The following is a 17965-nucleotide window of genomic DNA, read 5'->3' as shown; positions in this document are numbered from 1 at the left end:
TTATCACTGAGATGGATATTTGCAACAGGGGAGTTTCCTGATTCAAATTCTCACACAGAATTAGGATGCTAGATATCTGGTAAGAATCAGCCAGAAAACACATGAGGCTTCCCATGATGCTTCAGAAAGCTTTGCTATTCTCAAAGACCATCTTTCTTCTTATAAGAGCAGAGTACAACAGAACCCACAACACAAAGCCCCTTCTTTTTTCTTTACAAAGTTCATACAGAAATGGTTTTAAGATAGTGAAGGAAAGATCTTTTTGTCCCTTCCACCTTTTTTTTTTTTGTCTTGTAAGCCATCCCTAAAACAAAAAAAAGAGAACAAGGAACAGAAATTTAAACTCCATTACTGATGAAGCCAAGAGACATCTGTCAACCTGGACCATTCATTTAAATAAAGAAATGAGAGGGAGAAGTGGTCTTAGCTGAGAGTGGAAAGGAGAAGCCATGTGCCTATGAGAGAAGGATGGTGACAAGAGGCAAGCCATATCCTCCTGCCAAACTCCAGGAAGGCTCAACATTGGTATTACCAGTGGTGCCAGTATAAAACTATTATGTACCCCAGAAAAGCCATGTTTTAATCCTGGTCCAATTTTGTGGGGCTAGACCTATTTATTGTGGGAAACTTTGACTGGATTGTTTCCAGGGAGATGTGACACACCCAGCTGTGGGTGTGGCCTTTTGATTAGATGGAAGTGGGACTCCACCTATTCAAGGTGGGCCTTGATTAGTCTACGGGACTCCTTTAAAAAGGGAAACATTTTGGAGAAACCTCAGATGCAGATGTTTGAAGAACAGTTGCTTCAGAACTGATGGGGACATGGATGCTTGCAGAGACAGCAGATGCCTAGACAGGGGCAGAGCACAGTAGACATCAACATGTGCCTTCCCATGAGATGCTAAGCAAGCCAGAACCCAGAGTTGTGTCCTGGAGAAACTAAGTGAAGGCCCACACACACTCAGAGAGGAAACCACTGGCATCAGAAGTGGAAGCAATGAACAAAGAATGAGGACCAGCAGACACCAGCCACACGCCTTCCCAGACTGGCCTTTCTTGAGCCAAGTTATCTTTCTCTGGATGCCTTAGCTTGGACATATTTATGGCCTTAGAATGTAAACTTGTAACTTATTAAATTCTGTTTTTGAAAGCTGTGCCAGTTTGAAAGGATTTATGTACCCTAAAACAGCCATGATTTAATCCTAAACAATCTTGTGGGAGTAACCGTTTCTCTTAATCCCTATTCAGTACTATAGGTTGGAAACTTGATTGTGTTATCTCCACGGAAACGTGACTCAATCAAAGTGGGTATTAAACTTGATTAGACAGAGATGTGTCTCCACAAATTTGGGTGGGTTTTAATTAGTTTAATGGAATCCTATAAAAGAAGAAACATTTCAGAGAAAAGGAGAGATTCTGAGAGAGCAGAGAATGACATAGCTATGAGAAGCAGAGAGTCCACCAGTCAGTGACCTTTGGAGATGAAGAAGGAAAATGTCTCCCAGGGAGCTTCATGAAACAGGAAGCCAGGAGAGAAAGCTAGCAGATGATGCCATACTCGCCACGTGACTTTCCAGATGAGAGAAATGGACTGTGTTCGCCATGTGCCTTCTCACTTGAGAGAGAAACCTTGAACTTCATGGGCCTTCTTGAACCAAGGTGCCCTGGATGCCTTGAACCCTGGATGCCTTAGCTTGGATATTTCTACAGACTTGTTTTAATTGGGACATTTTCTTGACCTTAGAACTGTAAACTAGCAACTTATTAAATTCCCCTTTTGAAAAGCCATTCCGTTTCTGGTATATTGCATTCCAGAAGCTAGCAAACTAGAACGAAAGCTGTTCCATTTCTGGTACATTGTTTTCCAGCAGCATTTAGCAAACCAAAACACCACAGGGGAGGACTGGGCCAAGTGCCACAGACAGGACGGACCCATAGCCCCCCTGGCAGATGGCAAAGGTTGGCAATGGAGACATAGAACAAAAGATGCTCTCAACTCAGGAGTATGGAGGGGATGAGGAGGGTGCAGGAGTGTTCTGAAAATCTGAATACACTAACACCCCCTCCTCCAAGAGCCACCAGAGTCCTCAAAGCCAGGCTCAGTCCCCCAGGAGGGGCTGTAAAAACTGAAGAAATTCACTGGCCCCAGGGTAAAAAAACAAAAGGTACTGCTCAGTGGGGATCCTGATGAATAAGCCAAAGGCCTTTATTCACTGAGGCTTCTCATTCAAGGAAGGGTGGGAAGAGAAAGGCCTGGAGTACTATGAAAAGACAGAACGACAGAAATATAGGAAAGAAGACTCCACAGAGAATGGCTCCAGGAGGTCTAACGCCCCATTAGTACGCAATTCAGAAAATGGAGAGGAAGAATGTTTCAAAGAGGCAATATATGAGGATTTTCCGGAACTTATGGCAGCAAGTTTCCAAATAGAGGCAACTTGACATGTACTCAGCATAACATAAAAATGACAAAACTCCAGAACAAGGCATCAGGCCATGAAATTCCAGAGATAATGGGGAAACCGGGCTTCCATAGGGGAAAAGAGAGCCTCTACAGAGGGCTGGAAGAACTCCTGGACTGCAGCTCCAGAAGCTAGATTCAGTGAAGGGATCTGTTTAAAAGTCTAGGTGAAAATGTTTGGTGTACTGGCATACATAACATAAGCAAAATAACCTGTGACAACTGTGATTTATTGAATTATTTAATTTTATTTAGGTCACGGGTCCCTCAAGAAAAAAACTAAACCCACTTGGGAACTTACCCTATCTGGTAAATACAAATTAGAAACAGAGTATTAACTTTGATGCCTCAGAATTTCATAGGAAAATCTCCAGAGTCATGTGTGTAGACTATCTTTGGATCATTTGTTTTTCACTCATCAGTGAAAACAAGAAACTGCATTAAGAAAACTATCCCTCTCTGCTTCAAGTCTCTTGGGGGCTAACAATTTAAAACACAACAACAATTTGTTGAAATGGACTAACAGTAATTAAAGACAACAGATTTTTGAGATTTGCCCAAGAAACAATTATAGGTGCTAAGTTTTTTTTTCTTCCCTAAAAAAACATGTTCCTGAAAAGCTTTTTCTTGAAGTATACTCTGATGTGTGCAGAAGTGAGTGATACTTGGCATGCATGCTGAGAGCATCTATTTCAATGACTAGTATGGCGAATGAGAAATGACACTCCTGTCCTATACTATTATACTTTTCATATCTGACTGCTATAATTCTTTAAATTATATTATGTAAAATTTATTATTATTTTTATTATTATTCTTTTTTTAATTGTGAAAAATAACATACATACAAAAAAGCTATAAATTTCAAAGCACACTACAACAACTGGTTGTACAACAGATTTCAGAGTTAGGTATGGATTACAATTCCACAACTTGGGTTTTTCCTTCTAGACTTATAATTTTGATAAATAACTTTTAGGGACAAAATTTTATATTTTCTCTGTGATCTAACTCTTGGCATCTAGCCAATAGGTGTTTGATACACCTCTAAATGTATATGCATATGGATATTCCTAGAATGTCTCCACCCAATCCAGGAGAAATTGCAAAAATGACCACCTGTGGGAAGGGAATTGTGTAGAAGGGGTAGGGAGACAACTTTGTATCTCTTTGACCTGACACACTCAGTGTCTGTGTGACCATCACCCATCTCTCCTTACTAGGGCATCAGCTCTCAAGGGTAGAGGTTTTTTGTTGTTGTAATTTTCAAAGTGTACTTCAACAAGCTGCTGCAGAACAGTTCCCAGAGTTTGTCATGGAAGGGCAGAGATTTTGAGTTGGCCGTAGCCTTAGCACCTCGAGAGTGCCAGCATGCTCAAATATTTATTGAATATGGGCATTATTTAAATACTAAACATTTAATTTTAAGTGCCTCTTATCCACAGATTTTGCTAGAGGTCAAACATTAATAAAAATGTAAAAGCTTTGGGGAAAACCCCTCTTTTAAACATGCCAGCACATATCCTGGAAAAAATGTGATGGGGGCAGAACCTGGCAACATGTGCTTCATGTGTCAGGAATCTGGAAACATGAAATAATAGTGTCACGGAGGGCAGTAAATTACAAATCTGACAGCTTTCATTGATAAACTCAGAGACAGTCATTTCATAAACTCCACAGTCCCTTGTGCCAACCTCTGTTTCAAAATTAACCAGAAAGAACTGTATATTCTTGTCAATACAAGGAGCACGAGGGAGAATTCATTCTGTACTTTAACAGCTATGACAGCACCAAGAAGATTCTAAGCGTTTATTATGAGGTTGAGTTAATCACTGAAGGAAAAGATGCATCCAATAAAATAAGGCAGAAGAGTACATATGCATATTTTAGAACAACTTCCACTAAAACCACAGTCAAAATCAAGTTCTAGCACAAAGGATGTATTCATAGCTTTTGGAGAGGTGGGGTCATTTTTTAAGCCTCCCTGCTTTTTGACATTTTTCTCATATATACCACTTGAATGGAAATTGGAAAGTAAATGATACCTGGGTAGGGGATTTTCCCATAGGTGACGATTTCATACAGGAGAATTCCAAAGGACCACACATCAGACTTAATAGTGAAACATCCAAAGTTGATTGCTTCTGGAGCTGTCCACTTAATAGGAAACTTAGCACCTAAGGAAGAAGAGGTGGGATTCTTATTCAGGCATCTGGGCTCAAACAAAAAAGTCTAGATGTGTGACCTTCACACTTACCTTTATTTTGTTTTCAACTTTTAAATGTTTATATTGAATAGGTAATGCAAACACATAATGTGAAATAGAGATGGTACAAAATGTTATATCAAAAAAAGTTTGCCCCCCTCCTCTGTATCTCTTTTGGGTGGTCTTCTCTTAAGAAGTCAAATTTCTTGTGCATCCTCCCAGAGAAGTTATAAGTAGTCAATTTTAAGCCTAAAACATGATACAGAACATAAAGGAATTCATTCTTAGCTGATACCTTAGCCCTAGCCTCTAAAGCATCTCTTTAGTATTCAGGTTGTCTTTAATGAACTCACACGAGGTTGAAGTAATATATTTTAAGGTATATATTTTGTGGATAAGCATTTTTAAGCCTGTATCAATATGAATTTCAGATGCTATTTCAGATGCTATTTCAAACTTTTAGAACTTTTAGTTTGCCCCTATGAAACTTATTCTTTTTTTTTTTTTTTTTTTTTTTAACATGGGCAGGCACTGGGAATTGAACCCAGGTCCTCTGGCATGGCAGACAAGCATTCTTGCCTTCTGAGCCACTGTGGCCCACCCTGAAACTTATTCTTGAAAAGGATAGGCTAAATCTGCTTAATATTGGGCCCAAGAGTCACCCCCAGAGAACCTCTTTTGTTGCTCAGATGTGGCCTCTCTCTCTAAGCCAACTCGGCAAGTGAACTCACTGTCCTCCCCACTACGTGGGACATGACTCCCAGGGGTGTAAATTTCCTTGGCAACATGTGACAGAACCCCTGGGATGAGCCGGGACCCAGCATCAAGGGATTGAGAAAGCCTTCTTGACCAAAAGGAGGAAAAAAATGAGACAAAGTTTCAGTGGCTGAGAGATTTCAAACAGAGTTGAGAGGTTATTCTTATGCATTATATAGATATCCCTTTTAGTTTATGATGTATTGGAGTGACTGCAGGGAAGTACTTGAAACTGTTGAGCTGTGTTCCAGTAGCCTTGATTATTAAAGACAATTGTATAAAGATATAATGTTTACAATATGACTGTGTGATTTTGAAAACCTGTGTTTGATGCTCCTTTTATCCAGGGTATGGACAGATGAGTAAAAAAATATGGATAACAAATAAATAAATACTGGGTGCTGGGGGGCAAATAAGGGGTAAAATACTAGTGGTCAATGAGATGGAGGGGTAAGGGGTATGGTATGTATGAGTTTTTTCTTTTTTCTTTTTTATTTCTTTTTCTGGAGAGATGCAAGTGTCCTAAAAAATTATCATGGTGATACAAATAAAAAAGAAAATAAATCTACATTTTTTCATTAGAGAGAAAACAACATTATTAAATTTTTAGATGTTGGGTGGAGAAATGATATGCCCAGAGTGAGTCAGGACTGATTCTAGATTTTTTCAGAAGCTAAAGGGCAATTAGCCTCAGCGTCCTGAGAGAAGGGGGATATGAGCCTGACCCGAGAAGGCTTACAAGGTAAGCTGCAGACAGAAAGCAGGGGCTCTGTCACCCAGTGCCTGGCAATGGTGAGGGCTTCTTTCTATCAATCTATTTTCTAAAATTTAGAGTACATTATATACATTGTGTGCCTTGGAACTTCATACTTCCATGTACATTCCCTAAGAACAAGGATATTTACTAGTGCAACCATCTTAAGGGTAGTTATCAAGTTCAAGAACTTTAACGTTGATATAAAGCTTCCAGTCTATATTTCAATTTTCTCATATGTACTAATAATTTCCTTTTGGGCATTTTCTCCTGCATTATTAGATCCAGTTTCAGAATCAAATATTGCCTTCAGTTGCTATTGTCTCTTTAATCTTTTTCTCTTTTTTCAGTTGTGGAAACATACAGAGCATGAACTCTCCCATCTCAACCACTCTGAAGTACACTATTCAGTGAGATTAATCACTCTATGATGTTATATTACCCTCACCACCATCTGTTACTAGAACTTTCCATCACCCCAAATAGAAACCCATTAGGCATTAAATCTTCCTTCTCCCTCCTTCCCCACCCCTGCTAATCTACTTTGTCTCTTTGGAGCTGCATATTCTAGCTATTTTATATGAGAACACTTATTTCTGCAAGACTTTAGACTTGTCAAACTCAACAAAGCTAGTCTATTACGAACCACTCTAAAGGGACAATTTAGTGGATTAATTTGAATTCATGTGCTTTGGAGCTAGATTTCCCAGGTTAGAATCCTGGCTCTACCACTAACTCCGAAAGCTGTCTAACTTCCCAGTTTCCTCATCTGTAAGGTGGGAGTTCTAATGACATTCATGACATAAGGTTATTGTAAAGATAATCAAGGTAAAGTTTGAAAAGCCCTTAGAATAGGGCCTGATGCTATACATCTCGATATGTTTTAGCTATTATTTTTTAATTCCTTCTTTTACTCAAACTACTCCTCACTACCTTTTTGCTGATGATTTAATTATTAAGCCCGGGGCTAAAGCTAGGAAAACCACCTAAAAGCATGGCTTGATGCAGGAGGAAAAAGGCTTTAATGTGATAGAAGCAAAGAGATGCTCAACAAATTGACATAGTGTTTTGAATTGGATGGTCACCTCTATAAGTGGAGTCAAAGTCTTCCATAAAGTAGCAGAAATAACTTAATGTGTTATTGAAAAGAAAAATGATCCGTGCTGAATAAGAATAGGAATGACAGGAAAGTGTTTGGTTCTTTGGGAAGAGAGAAAGCACTGCCAAAATGCTCACTCTTGATCCTGTCATGGGCAGAATCTTCTAACCATAGGTGCCACAGGCAATTCTAGGCCAAGAGAGACCAGTGTAGCCCACAAATTCTCCTGTCTTCTATCCAGTAGCCATGAAGAGAGAGCCCACGGAATAACGTGCAAAGGACTTTGGTAGCATTTACCCTCAGTAAGGGACGGGGGCTTTACATCTATCAGTGTTATTTTTGTTTTACCCATCTAAAACGTGAAAAACTAAAAGTGTGTGTTTTATGAAATTATATTTAGTTCTGTGCCTGTGATAATTAATTTCTATGTTTTAATTTGCAAGTGTAATTTAAAAACTGAATAGAGGGTGGGTAATGGTGGCTCAGTGGCAGAGTTCTCGCCTGCCATGCCGGAGACCCAGGTTCAATTCCTGGAGCCTGCCCATGCCAAAAAAAACAAAAAACAAAAACTGAATAGAGACTGGATGTTGCAAATATTTTTTTCTATTGTTAAGGCAAACATACCTTACTGTTTGAGTGACAAACTTTAATAAATAATAATCATGTGGAGTTCATCAAGACAGTAACTTTTATAAACAATTTACTATTAGAATAGACAGATCATTGGGATACATGTTTAATATTGTACCAAACAAGTTTTCTAATGACAGCTATCATAAGTGCTTTGTTAAAAACAGCCCAAACGACACAGCAATGCAATCCCTAAGAGTCATCATCAGCACATACCTTCCCTTGCTGTGTACTCATTATCTTCAATCACTCGAGCAAGGCCAAAGTCGGCAATTTTGCACATCAGCGACTCCGACACAAGGACATTGGCAGCTCGCAGGTCCCGGTGAATGTAGTTCTTTCTCTCGATGTATGCCATCCCCTCTGCAATCTGAAAAGAGGAAAAGGCCTTGTGTTTTCATATTTAGGCTAGCACACGGGGCTGCAAAGGCAATATAAAAAACCAGGAAGTACTCGGCATCCTCCCGTGGATGTCATTCTGATGATTCAAGCTTTAAAAACAGTGGGGAACTTATAACCACTGTTTTGAATGTTTTCTAAAATAACAGCCCTCCCCCCATTGCCATCATGGTCATTCATTTTTTTTTTTTTTTGCCATTCTTTTTTTTTAATGGTACTATTTCTCAACATTTTTCTAATGTGAGGAGAATATACTTGAAACTTTACTACATGCTCGTATTTTAATATACAGATGTTCTTATCCCAGCTTTTTGAAGGGGAAAACAGAGCCAGAGAGAGTGGCATGCTAAGTCATGTTACCAGCTGTCAAGAACAGGATGCCACTGCCAAACAGCACTGTCTTTGCCAGGTTAACAAGCAGCCCATGAAACTAGTTTTCTCTACACAGTTCTCTAAACAAGTTCTCTCTACACAGACCCTCCAAAGTCAGAAAGACTCATTGTGATGGCCAAGCATGAAAAGCAGGAAGGAATAACAGATTTAAACCCCAAAATGATAAAATACTAGAGGTGAAAACTACATCTCATTGCACAATAGAATATATGCCATAGTTTCAAACCAGGTTTGTTTCTGAAAAACCAATTATAAGGTTAAGGATCTTAAAAAAAAAAAAAGAAGATTAAATATGTTACTAGAATTAAAAATTTAAAAACAAACAAGACATACTTAACAGTACAATTATAATAATCGTTTTTCATCAGTTGTAACAAAGGTACAACATTAATGCAAGCTGTTAGTAATAAGAGGGGTATATGGGAACACTGTGTTGTCTGCCTAGTTTTTCTATAAACTTACAACTTCCCTAATTTAAAAAAAAAATTCGATTTTTTTTTTTAATGAAAGGAAAACAACCCAAGGACATGCAACTGGCGAGCAGGTGTAAACAGTACAAGGGAAAACTCTAATTAAGATCATGTCACACAGGCATCTATCCTACAAGTTTTACCTTGAACTCCAGGCTGCTCAGCTTGGAGGCTCTGAAGCACCTGACTTCCCCCACTCACCTGCAACTGTTAGTACTCAAGTGGAGACCCTCCTCTCTTTCAGCCAAGTAATTTGCTTAGCAAAGGGCACGCTCATTACAAATAGGGCATTCATGCCTTCTGGGACCGCTTTCAGTCTCCTCTGTGCCTTCTCCTGCCCAGCAAGCCTTCCCTGAACTCTTTGATAATTTCTTTTCCATCACCCTCAATGTCCAATTTGCACAAAAATCATTTACACCTACTGATAATAGCTTTGTGATTTTTATCCTGTTGACTCTGCTTGTTATTGTTGCCAAGCCAACCAGACCATAAGCACCTCCAGTGCAAAAGCCACACCTTATTTCTTTCCTATTCTCACTTGCTCAAACCTTCAACCTTGTCACCAAACATCTTCCAGAGCCAACGAAAGTTCTTTGGAAAATGTGCTGCATTTTTCATTCTAACCAGAATATTATGTTGTTAGCATACTGCTGAAGGAATTTGGCAGATATTTTTGTGGTCATAAAATATTTCGTACAATAGTATGTACTATGTCAGTCCCCAGATCCTTTCAGCCCAGTGCTTCACTTCTGACTGGGGCCTCAAGGAAAGCTGCCTTGGACAGAGAGGATCATCAATTTAGGAACTTGCAAAGAAGAACAATAGTCATTTTCGTTAGTAGAAACTACCATTTAAGAATTAAGAACCAGCTTTGATAACCAAGAGAAACATGTGCAGCCCTGAAGGGGTGCAGATCAAGGAGAGAAGACCCGTTCCCAACCTGGCTTCATGGAGTCCACCTACTAGCTCAACCAAGTCCCTGCCTCAATACCACTGCGGGTCCTCACTTCTGGAAGGGTCTGACCCTACTGCATTCCTCACATAGGAACACTTTAATTCTTTGCACAAATCCAATGCGGTCACCTACCCCCATGCCAACATGCAACCTCCTTAACAATGCAGACCAGACCCTGTATGATCTGATCCCTGCTAAACCCACTGCTCTTCCCACCATGGGCATCTACCCTTCTTTCTCTAGTCTCTCCCACATGCCTCTGCTTGGAACATTTGTTCCCTGCCACACCAGGCAAATAACCACAACCAGATGCAGTGTTTCCTGGGGGTAGAGGGAATGTGGAATGGGTAGTAGAGAAAGATCTGCAAGTCTCAGCTTGGATGTCACCCCCTCCAAGAAGCCTTGCCTAACTCTCCTCCCCCAATCACCCAATGCCTGCATTCCCTGCTCCTGTGGTCATCACAGGAGGGTAAACCCATTGAGGGAAGTTGCACAATAGGAGTTGTCATTCCTGTATTCCAATACTTAGCATGATAAGAAGCTTAATGAGACTCTGGACTTGGAAAGGGAGCCCATAATCAGCAAGCATTTTAGAAAATGGACAGGTATGGAGCAGAGCAGAAACCAGACAGCCATGGTGGAAAAGGATCAGGGTGGCAAGGGAGAACAGTTGGCTCTCTGTTCCCCTGTCTTTCTTCTGAACTCTCACAGCCCCTAGCACTCAGGAGATAATGGACTCTCGAAAATATCTGAAATGAGCCAAAAAATGTTGGACAGTAAGGAGACCCAGGGGAGGGTGGAATGTCTCTGGAGGTTGTGATGTTCTCTAAGAAAACTGGAGCTTAGAAACAGCAGGGTACAACATGATGGTGACAGTAGAGTTAATGGAATAACTTCACCCCAGAGTGGTACTACTAAGAAGATGGTGACAGGATGCTGGCAGTGTGGGCAGAAGTTGGAGATAGGATTCCTGCCCTCCATCCTGTGCTCCCTTTGGTTTGCTGGTATCTCCAATACAACAAGACCTTGAAAACAGAGCCAGTAAAACAGGAAAACATTGAGAGTAAAGACCACATTGAGGAGGAGTGAAAGAATGGAAAGGGTAGAAAAGTATGATGAAATGGAGGTTCAAGCTTGGGCTCTTGGAGATGGAGCAACAATGTCTCCAGTGGACTGAGCTGATTCCAGGAGCCCACAGAAGACGGAAAATAGATTTAGAAGTGACTGCTGGCACGGTCCCAGGCCCTTCTCTTTGTTATACTTGATGATAGTTTAGCCTTTCCCATTCTTAGTTCTAGGATGCTCATTTACCATTCCCATAACGTATACAAACTAGGACCTGAAAATGCCAAAATTGGCTGAAATCTCAACATAGGCCTGAAATTACAATTTGCAGTAGCTATCAGGTCTTTCTCCATGCCTAGGAACCTCTCCATGCCTGGGGACACGCTCCAAGAATGCTGGTGGGACTCCACCATGGATAGCCTCAAAGTATCTTACCTCCCTCATTCATGGTCACTGATTTTAGTGACCAACTGGTTAAGAAAAGCTTTCTGGGTACTTGCAGGACAAAGGCTTTTTCTCATCTACCTAAATTCTGCATTTATATACATCTGAGCACATTTTTTAAAAAGTTTCACAGAAATAATAACTTGCAGCAAGCCCAGTGTATTCTGGCTTTCTTTCCTATATCAGAGGGCTTTAAAGAGCTCAGATTCCAAACAATAATAATATTATTAACCAAGACCAAGCATTGAAATGACAGCATTAGCCAAGTTGAATAAATATGGGATAGGAGAGCAAAATAAAAGCTTTCTGATACAACTGGCTTTTGAAATCATAAATGATCACTACTCTCCTCTTATGTAAAAACTGACCCCTGTCTTTCCCTGGTCTATGTGTATCATTCATTCTTGGTTGTGTTTAAAAAACACCTTACTCTTTTTAATTATAAAAAAAAAATCTTTTGGCAGTTGTATTTACTTTGGCTAAGGTATACCTGACTCTATTTTGCATCAGCACAAAGAAATCAGAGACAAATTTGGCTCACAGTATCTGAGATCAACCTTTCTTTTATGGAGTTCCTTCTTCCTCCCCCAGGACCATGTGCTTAACAGTTAAGAGCACTGCAGTGAAAACTGTCACATCAAACCATCAAACGAGCCCTCGACTGTCCACACAGGGTGAGGAGCCCTTCCTCACACCTCCTATTGCCCCATCCATGGGGAAAGGCTGACTCTTTGGGGAGCTGGGTCAGGTGAGTCAAGTCTAGTGAGAAAACGATCTGTTGGATGCAGACAATTTCTTTGTTGTTTTGTGCCCCTGGCTATTTATTTTTAATTTTTATTTTATTTTTATTGTGAAAAATAACATATATACAAAAAAGCAATACATTTCAAAGCACACCACAACAATAAGTTATAGCATAGTTTCAGAGTTTGGTATGGGTTACAGACCCACAATTTTAGGCTTTTAGTTCAGGCTGCTTCCAGACACTGGAGGCTAAAAGAAATATCAATATAATGATTCTGTAATCATATTCATTTGTTAAATACTATCTTCTCTGTTATAACTCCTCTTTCTCCTTTGATCTTTCTCCCAATTTTTAGGGGTACTCTCAACTCTATATGAACTCTTTCGGTCACTGATACCTTATTTGTTACAGTTCTTTTCCCCCTTTTGGTCAGGAAGATTCCATGGTGCCAGGGCCAGGCTCATCCCTGGGAGTCATCTTCCACATTGCCAGGAAGACTTTCACCCCTGGATGTCATGTCCCATGTAGGGGGGAAGGTAGTGATTTCTCATGAAGAGTTCAGTTTAGAGAGAGAGGCCACATCTGAGCAACAAAAGAGGTCCTCCAGAAGTAACTCTTAGTGTCCCCAGGTATTTATGATAATGACAGTGATGATGATGACAATACTCTTTCCCCACAAACTATTTACATTCTTTACACCCAGTTTATGTTTCCTCTTAATGACAAATCTATTAGATGGGGTTTCATTTCCACTGTACAGATGCAAATGAGGCTTACAGAGCCTAAAAACCTGCCAAAAGTGAATTAAGGAAGTGCAGAGCCAGGATTTAAACCTGGGTGTATCTGACATCAAAAACTGTGCTCTCAAACACCACATCCCATAACATCACATCTGCACAAATGGCTCAATTTTGGCTGGATAACCAGATGTTTCTGGAACCCAGGTAAATCATTCAAGAGAATACTCCTTTACATAGAAGAAAAATAAACAACAATTGAAGTTAACTCCCAAAATTCATTGTTGTTAAGCCAAAATTTCACCCCTCTGAAAGGGCATCACAGTCTGCATCCACTGCCGAAAGTGCATGCAAGGTTAATTTGGGATATCTCTGTCTGCATCAGTGTCCTCAAACTTTTTTACCATCGTCACCCTCCCCCCACCAAAGAGAATAATTTAAATTAAAAATGTAGTTACATTTATCCCTAACAAGAAAATGAAGTACAAAGAAATAAGATTTTGTCAGGTTAAGGATGAGCTTTGGAGGGCCACAAATTATTGTAATATACAATTTGTCTTCACCCCACTCCCAACCCCCCACCAGAACTAGGAACCAATTTTTGCTTCCCTGGGGGTGATCCTATTCTTGTCTAGAAGATAGCTAAATAGGACAAAGGAGGTTTAAAGCCAATTTTGCCCCATGACTTAGAAGAGGGAAATAAAATGAATGATGATGTTTTTAGTTGAGATGAAGTTAACATACCAACAGAATGAAAACAACCAGGCTAAAATTAGGCAGGAAAATATGCTTTCTTCCAAAGAATGCTGTATACATTGTAAAAAGGCAACGGCTATCATTCTTTAGACTTTAGGGAACCAAAAGGAAAGTACTTTCCCAGAGTCACACCGCAGGTAAGTGCAATGCTTGGGAACTGAATTTAATTTCCCCCTCTGTGGATTTAATGGTTAAGTTAAAATTTAACACTTAAATCAGTAGTTCTTGACCATGCCTCTGTGTTAAGATCACCTGGGAGAACTTTTTTTTTAATTAAATTTTTAATTATTTTTTAAAAATATACCAAAAAATATCAAACAAGCGCAAACATTCTTAACTTTTGATCATTCTGTTCTACATAAAATCAGTAATTCACAATATCATCACATAGTTGCATATTCATCATCATGATCATTTCTTGGAACATTTGCATTTATTCAGACAAGGAAATAAAACGAAAACAGAAAAAAAAAATCATACATACCATACCCCTTAACCCTCCCTTTCATTGATCACTAGCATTTCAATCTAAATTTATTTTAACATTTGTTCTACCTATCATTTATTTTTATTCCATATGTTTTACTTGTCCGTTGATAAGGCAGATAAAAGGAGCATCAGACACAAGGTTTTCACAATCACAAAGTCATATTGTGAAAGCTAAAAGCTATACCACTATGCAATCATCTTCAAGAAACATGGCTACTGGAAATTCCCTCCAGCCTTTCCATTACATCTTGAATAACAAGGTGATATCTATTTAATGCGTAAGAATAACCTCCAGGATAACCTCTTGACTCTGGAATCTCTCAGCCATTGAAACTTTATTTTGTTTCATTACACTCTTCCCCCTTTTGGTCGAGAAGGTTTTTTCAGTCCCTTGATGCTGAGTTCCAGCTCATTCTAGGATTTCTGTCCCATATTACCAGGAAGGTCCACACCCCTGGGAGTCATGTCCCACGTAGATAGGGGGAGGGTGGTAAGTTTGTTTGTTGTGTTAGCTGGAGAGAGAGGTCACATCTGAGCAACAAAAGAGGTTCTCTTGGGGGTGACTCTTAGGCCTAATTTTAAGTAGGCTTGACCTATTCTTTGTGGAGTTAAGTTTCATATGAACAAACCCCAAGATTGGGGACTCAGCCTATTGCTTTGGTTGTCCGCACTGCTTGTGAGAGTATAAAGAATTCAACTTAGAGAAGGTGAATTTTTCCCCTTTCTCACCATTCCCTGAAGGAGACTTTGCAAATACATTTTTATTCACTGTTCAAATCACTCTGGGATTTATCGGAGCATCACATCACTCATTTTTTTTTTTTTTTTTTTTTACATGGGCAGGCACCGGGAATTGAACCTGGGTCCTCGGGCATGGCAGGCAAGCACTCTTACCTGCTGAGCCACCATGGCCCACCCGGGGCATCACTCTTCACAAACAAAATATCATGTCCCATTCAAGGTTCCATGTACTTATGGTGTTCAATTAAGCTGTCCACATAAGTTATACTAGGAAATGCACTAGTCAAAATATAAATTTTGTACCAAATAAACATTTTTTTTGCTTTAGTCTCACACATAAGTTAAAATTTTAAAATATTAATTACCATCTATTTTCAGCACCCTGCAGTAATGACATTACTTTGTTCTTCCTCATGCAAAAACATTTTTTAAATTTGTACATTTAGTCACTATCATTATACACTCTAGGCATTCCTAGATTATACAATCTCAATCTTTATCGTCTTTCTTTCTGATTTCATTTGTGCTCCCAGCCCTCCTCCCTCTATCATTCTCACATTCAGCTTCATTCAGTGTTTTAACATAATTGTATTACAGTTAGGTAGTATTGTGCCGTCCATTTCTGAGCTTTTGCATTCAGTCCTGTTGCACAGTCTGTATCACCTGGGGGAACTTTTAAACAATATGGGTATCTGGCCTCCACCCTAAGTCAGTTAAACCTGAATCTGTAGGAGTGAGTCCCGGGCATCCACAGAGGATCTAACCTGCAGCCCAGGTTGAGAACCAAAAGCATGGTCCTGGGATCTGTAGCTGCTTTGGCATCATCCACAAGCACAGGACAGAGTCCTGTCCCTTATTTATTCCATCAGAACCTGCATTTTAACACATTCCATGCAGTCTGTGTGCATATTAAGGTTTGAGACATGCTGCAGTAGATCATATTCTTTTAGGTTGAGCTATTTTAGGAATTAATGTTCTGGATAAATCGGAAAGATATCGGTCTCAGCAATTTCCTGTGAACAACCTCAATAACAGATTGTTGTCCTTCTAAGGCTTGGGGAAGAAAGGCAGTCCCAATAAGAACTCAGCCTAAGAAAAGAGAGTATATAAGGACTGCAGAGCCAGTGGTAAAAGAGCCTCGGGGAGCACAAAGGAAACGAGGCTGGGAAAAGTGGAAAGGGGAGATTATAAGGCCCTTCCAAGACTTTGGCAGAATATCTGGTACGTCATTGACTGGGAAGCATCTGTTTTCTCTCCAACTTATAGAGAAGGACCTCTTCAATCCAGTGGCTCAGAGGCTACACAGAGTCCACAAGCCTCTACTGCTTCTCCCCTCTCTACCACATCTCTGCGGCTGGTCATTACGTAGAGGCTTTGGTGAACTGATTTAATCTTCCAATTTGAAACCATATGAAGAGAATCTTTTTAATCATGGGCCATACCAGCATTGCAGTGCCAGGCCTGGTGATATACAAACACTAGAAAACCCTGACTTTTCTCAACCACCTTCTCAATGTTGAAGAATTAGTTTAAAAATGTCTCTTTGTTTCATGCACTAATTTCTAACTCGGTATTAGAAAGTTTATATATTATATATATATATGAATATACTACTATGTGATGATATAGTGAGCCATTGATTGTACACCATATATGGAATGTTTGTATGTTAAGAATGTTCATGTTTGTATGTTGCTTTGGTTTGTCAATTAAAAAAAAGAGAGAGCGAGAACAAAAAAAGAAAGTTTATATGTGAAGCTAAAGGACACCTGAAGTAAAATGCAGCCCCATTACCTCAAGTGAGAATAAGCATGTAAGAAGATAACGTTAGAGATATTTTCACGCTCTTGGTTGAAAGCCAGAATTAGGTTTACATGTGCTCGTTGGCTCAAATAGTATGGCAAACACACATTTCTTAATTCCTTTGTTTTGTACCCTCAATGGAAAGAGACAACATTTTCTCCCTGCAACTTTTGGTGTGTGTTTTAAAGCTATTTACTGAACAAACTGCTAAGGGAACCCAGGGAGGAGCACTGGATCAAGGCTCCATTTAGGGAGCATGACAAATGTTAGCTGACGACGCTCGTGATTGACACCAGCTATTCTGAAGACTCCCATGTGGACTGTGGCTGTCCTGGGAGGACTGAGAAGATGTTTAAGACAGAGTAACCTAGAGGGAGCCCAACATGATCTGCTGATGAGCTCAGGTGAAATTCCAGGCATCTGGTACTGAATGAAAATCCTAGACACATAGAAGATATTTTTGCTGATTTAAAACTGTTACATACCCCAGAAAAGCCATGTTCTTCTAATTCAATCCTGTGGGGCAGACCTATCGTTGGATGAGAACTTTTGATTAGATTGTTTCCTTGGAGATGTGATCTCCCCCATTCAAGGTGGATCTTAATCAGATAACTAGAGTCCTTTAAAAGAGAAACATTTTGGAGAAAGTTCACAAAGACACAGATATTTGGAGATGCAGGAGGAAAATGCCCCAGAAGGAGCCAGAAGGACCCAGAGGAGCTAAGAGAACCATTTTGAAATCAACTCAGGAGAAAAGAGCCATCAGACATCACCATGTGTCTTTCCATGTGACATATAAACCCCAGACATGATTGGTCTTTCTTCAGTGAAGGGATCCTCTTGTTATCTGAATTTGAACATTTTCATGGCCTTAAAATGATACATTTATAATCTAATAAATCCACTTTTAAAAGTCAATCCATTTCTGGTATATTGCATTTCAGCAACTTTAGCAAACCAAAACAATCTTAAAAATAATGTTTCCTGAGTTAAAGGGCCATCTTCTCTTCTCAGTGGGTAAACTGATAAACTTCCAGTCTCCTGGAATGTGAGTCTTCCCAG

At 39.7% G+C, this 17965-nt stretch overlaps 1 protein-coding gene across 4 annotated transcripts in view; it reads right to left on the bottom strand.

Moving 5' to 3' along the window:
- The window catches only part of LYN (LYN proto-oncogene, Src family tyrosine kinase), a 156458-nt gene that overhangs the window by 7764 nt on the left and 130729 nt on the right, over nt 1-17965 (bottom strand). For all 4 annotated transcript variants that reach the window (XM_077166776.1, XM_077166778.1, XM_077166777.1 and 1 more), the window contains 2 exons: nt 8123-8276; nt 4507-4638 (listed from right to left, as the gene is read on the bottom strand). In XM_077166776.1, coding sequence (XP_077022891.1) covers nt 4507-4638; nt 8123-8276 — 286 coding nt within the window. The remainder of the gene's footprint in view (nt 1-4506; nt 4639-8122; nt 8277-17965) is intronic.

The sequence above is a fragment of the Tamandua tetradactyla genome, chromosome 6 (genome assembly GCF_023851605.1).
Source record: "Tamandua tetradactyla isolate mTamTet1 chromosome 6, mTamTet1.pri, whole genome shotgun sequence".
Lineage (NCBI taxonomy): Eukaryota > Metazoa > Chordata > Mammalia > Pilosa > Myrmecophagidae > Tamandua > Tamandua tetradactyla.
This window is presented reverse-complemented; position numbering and strand designations above follow the sequence as displayed.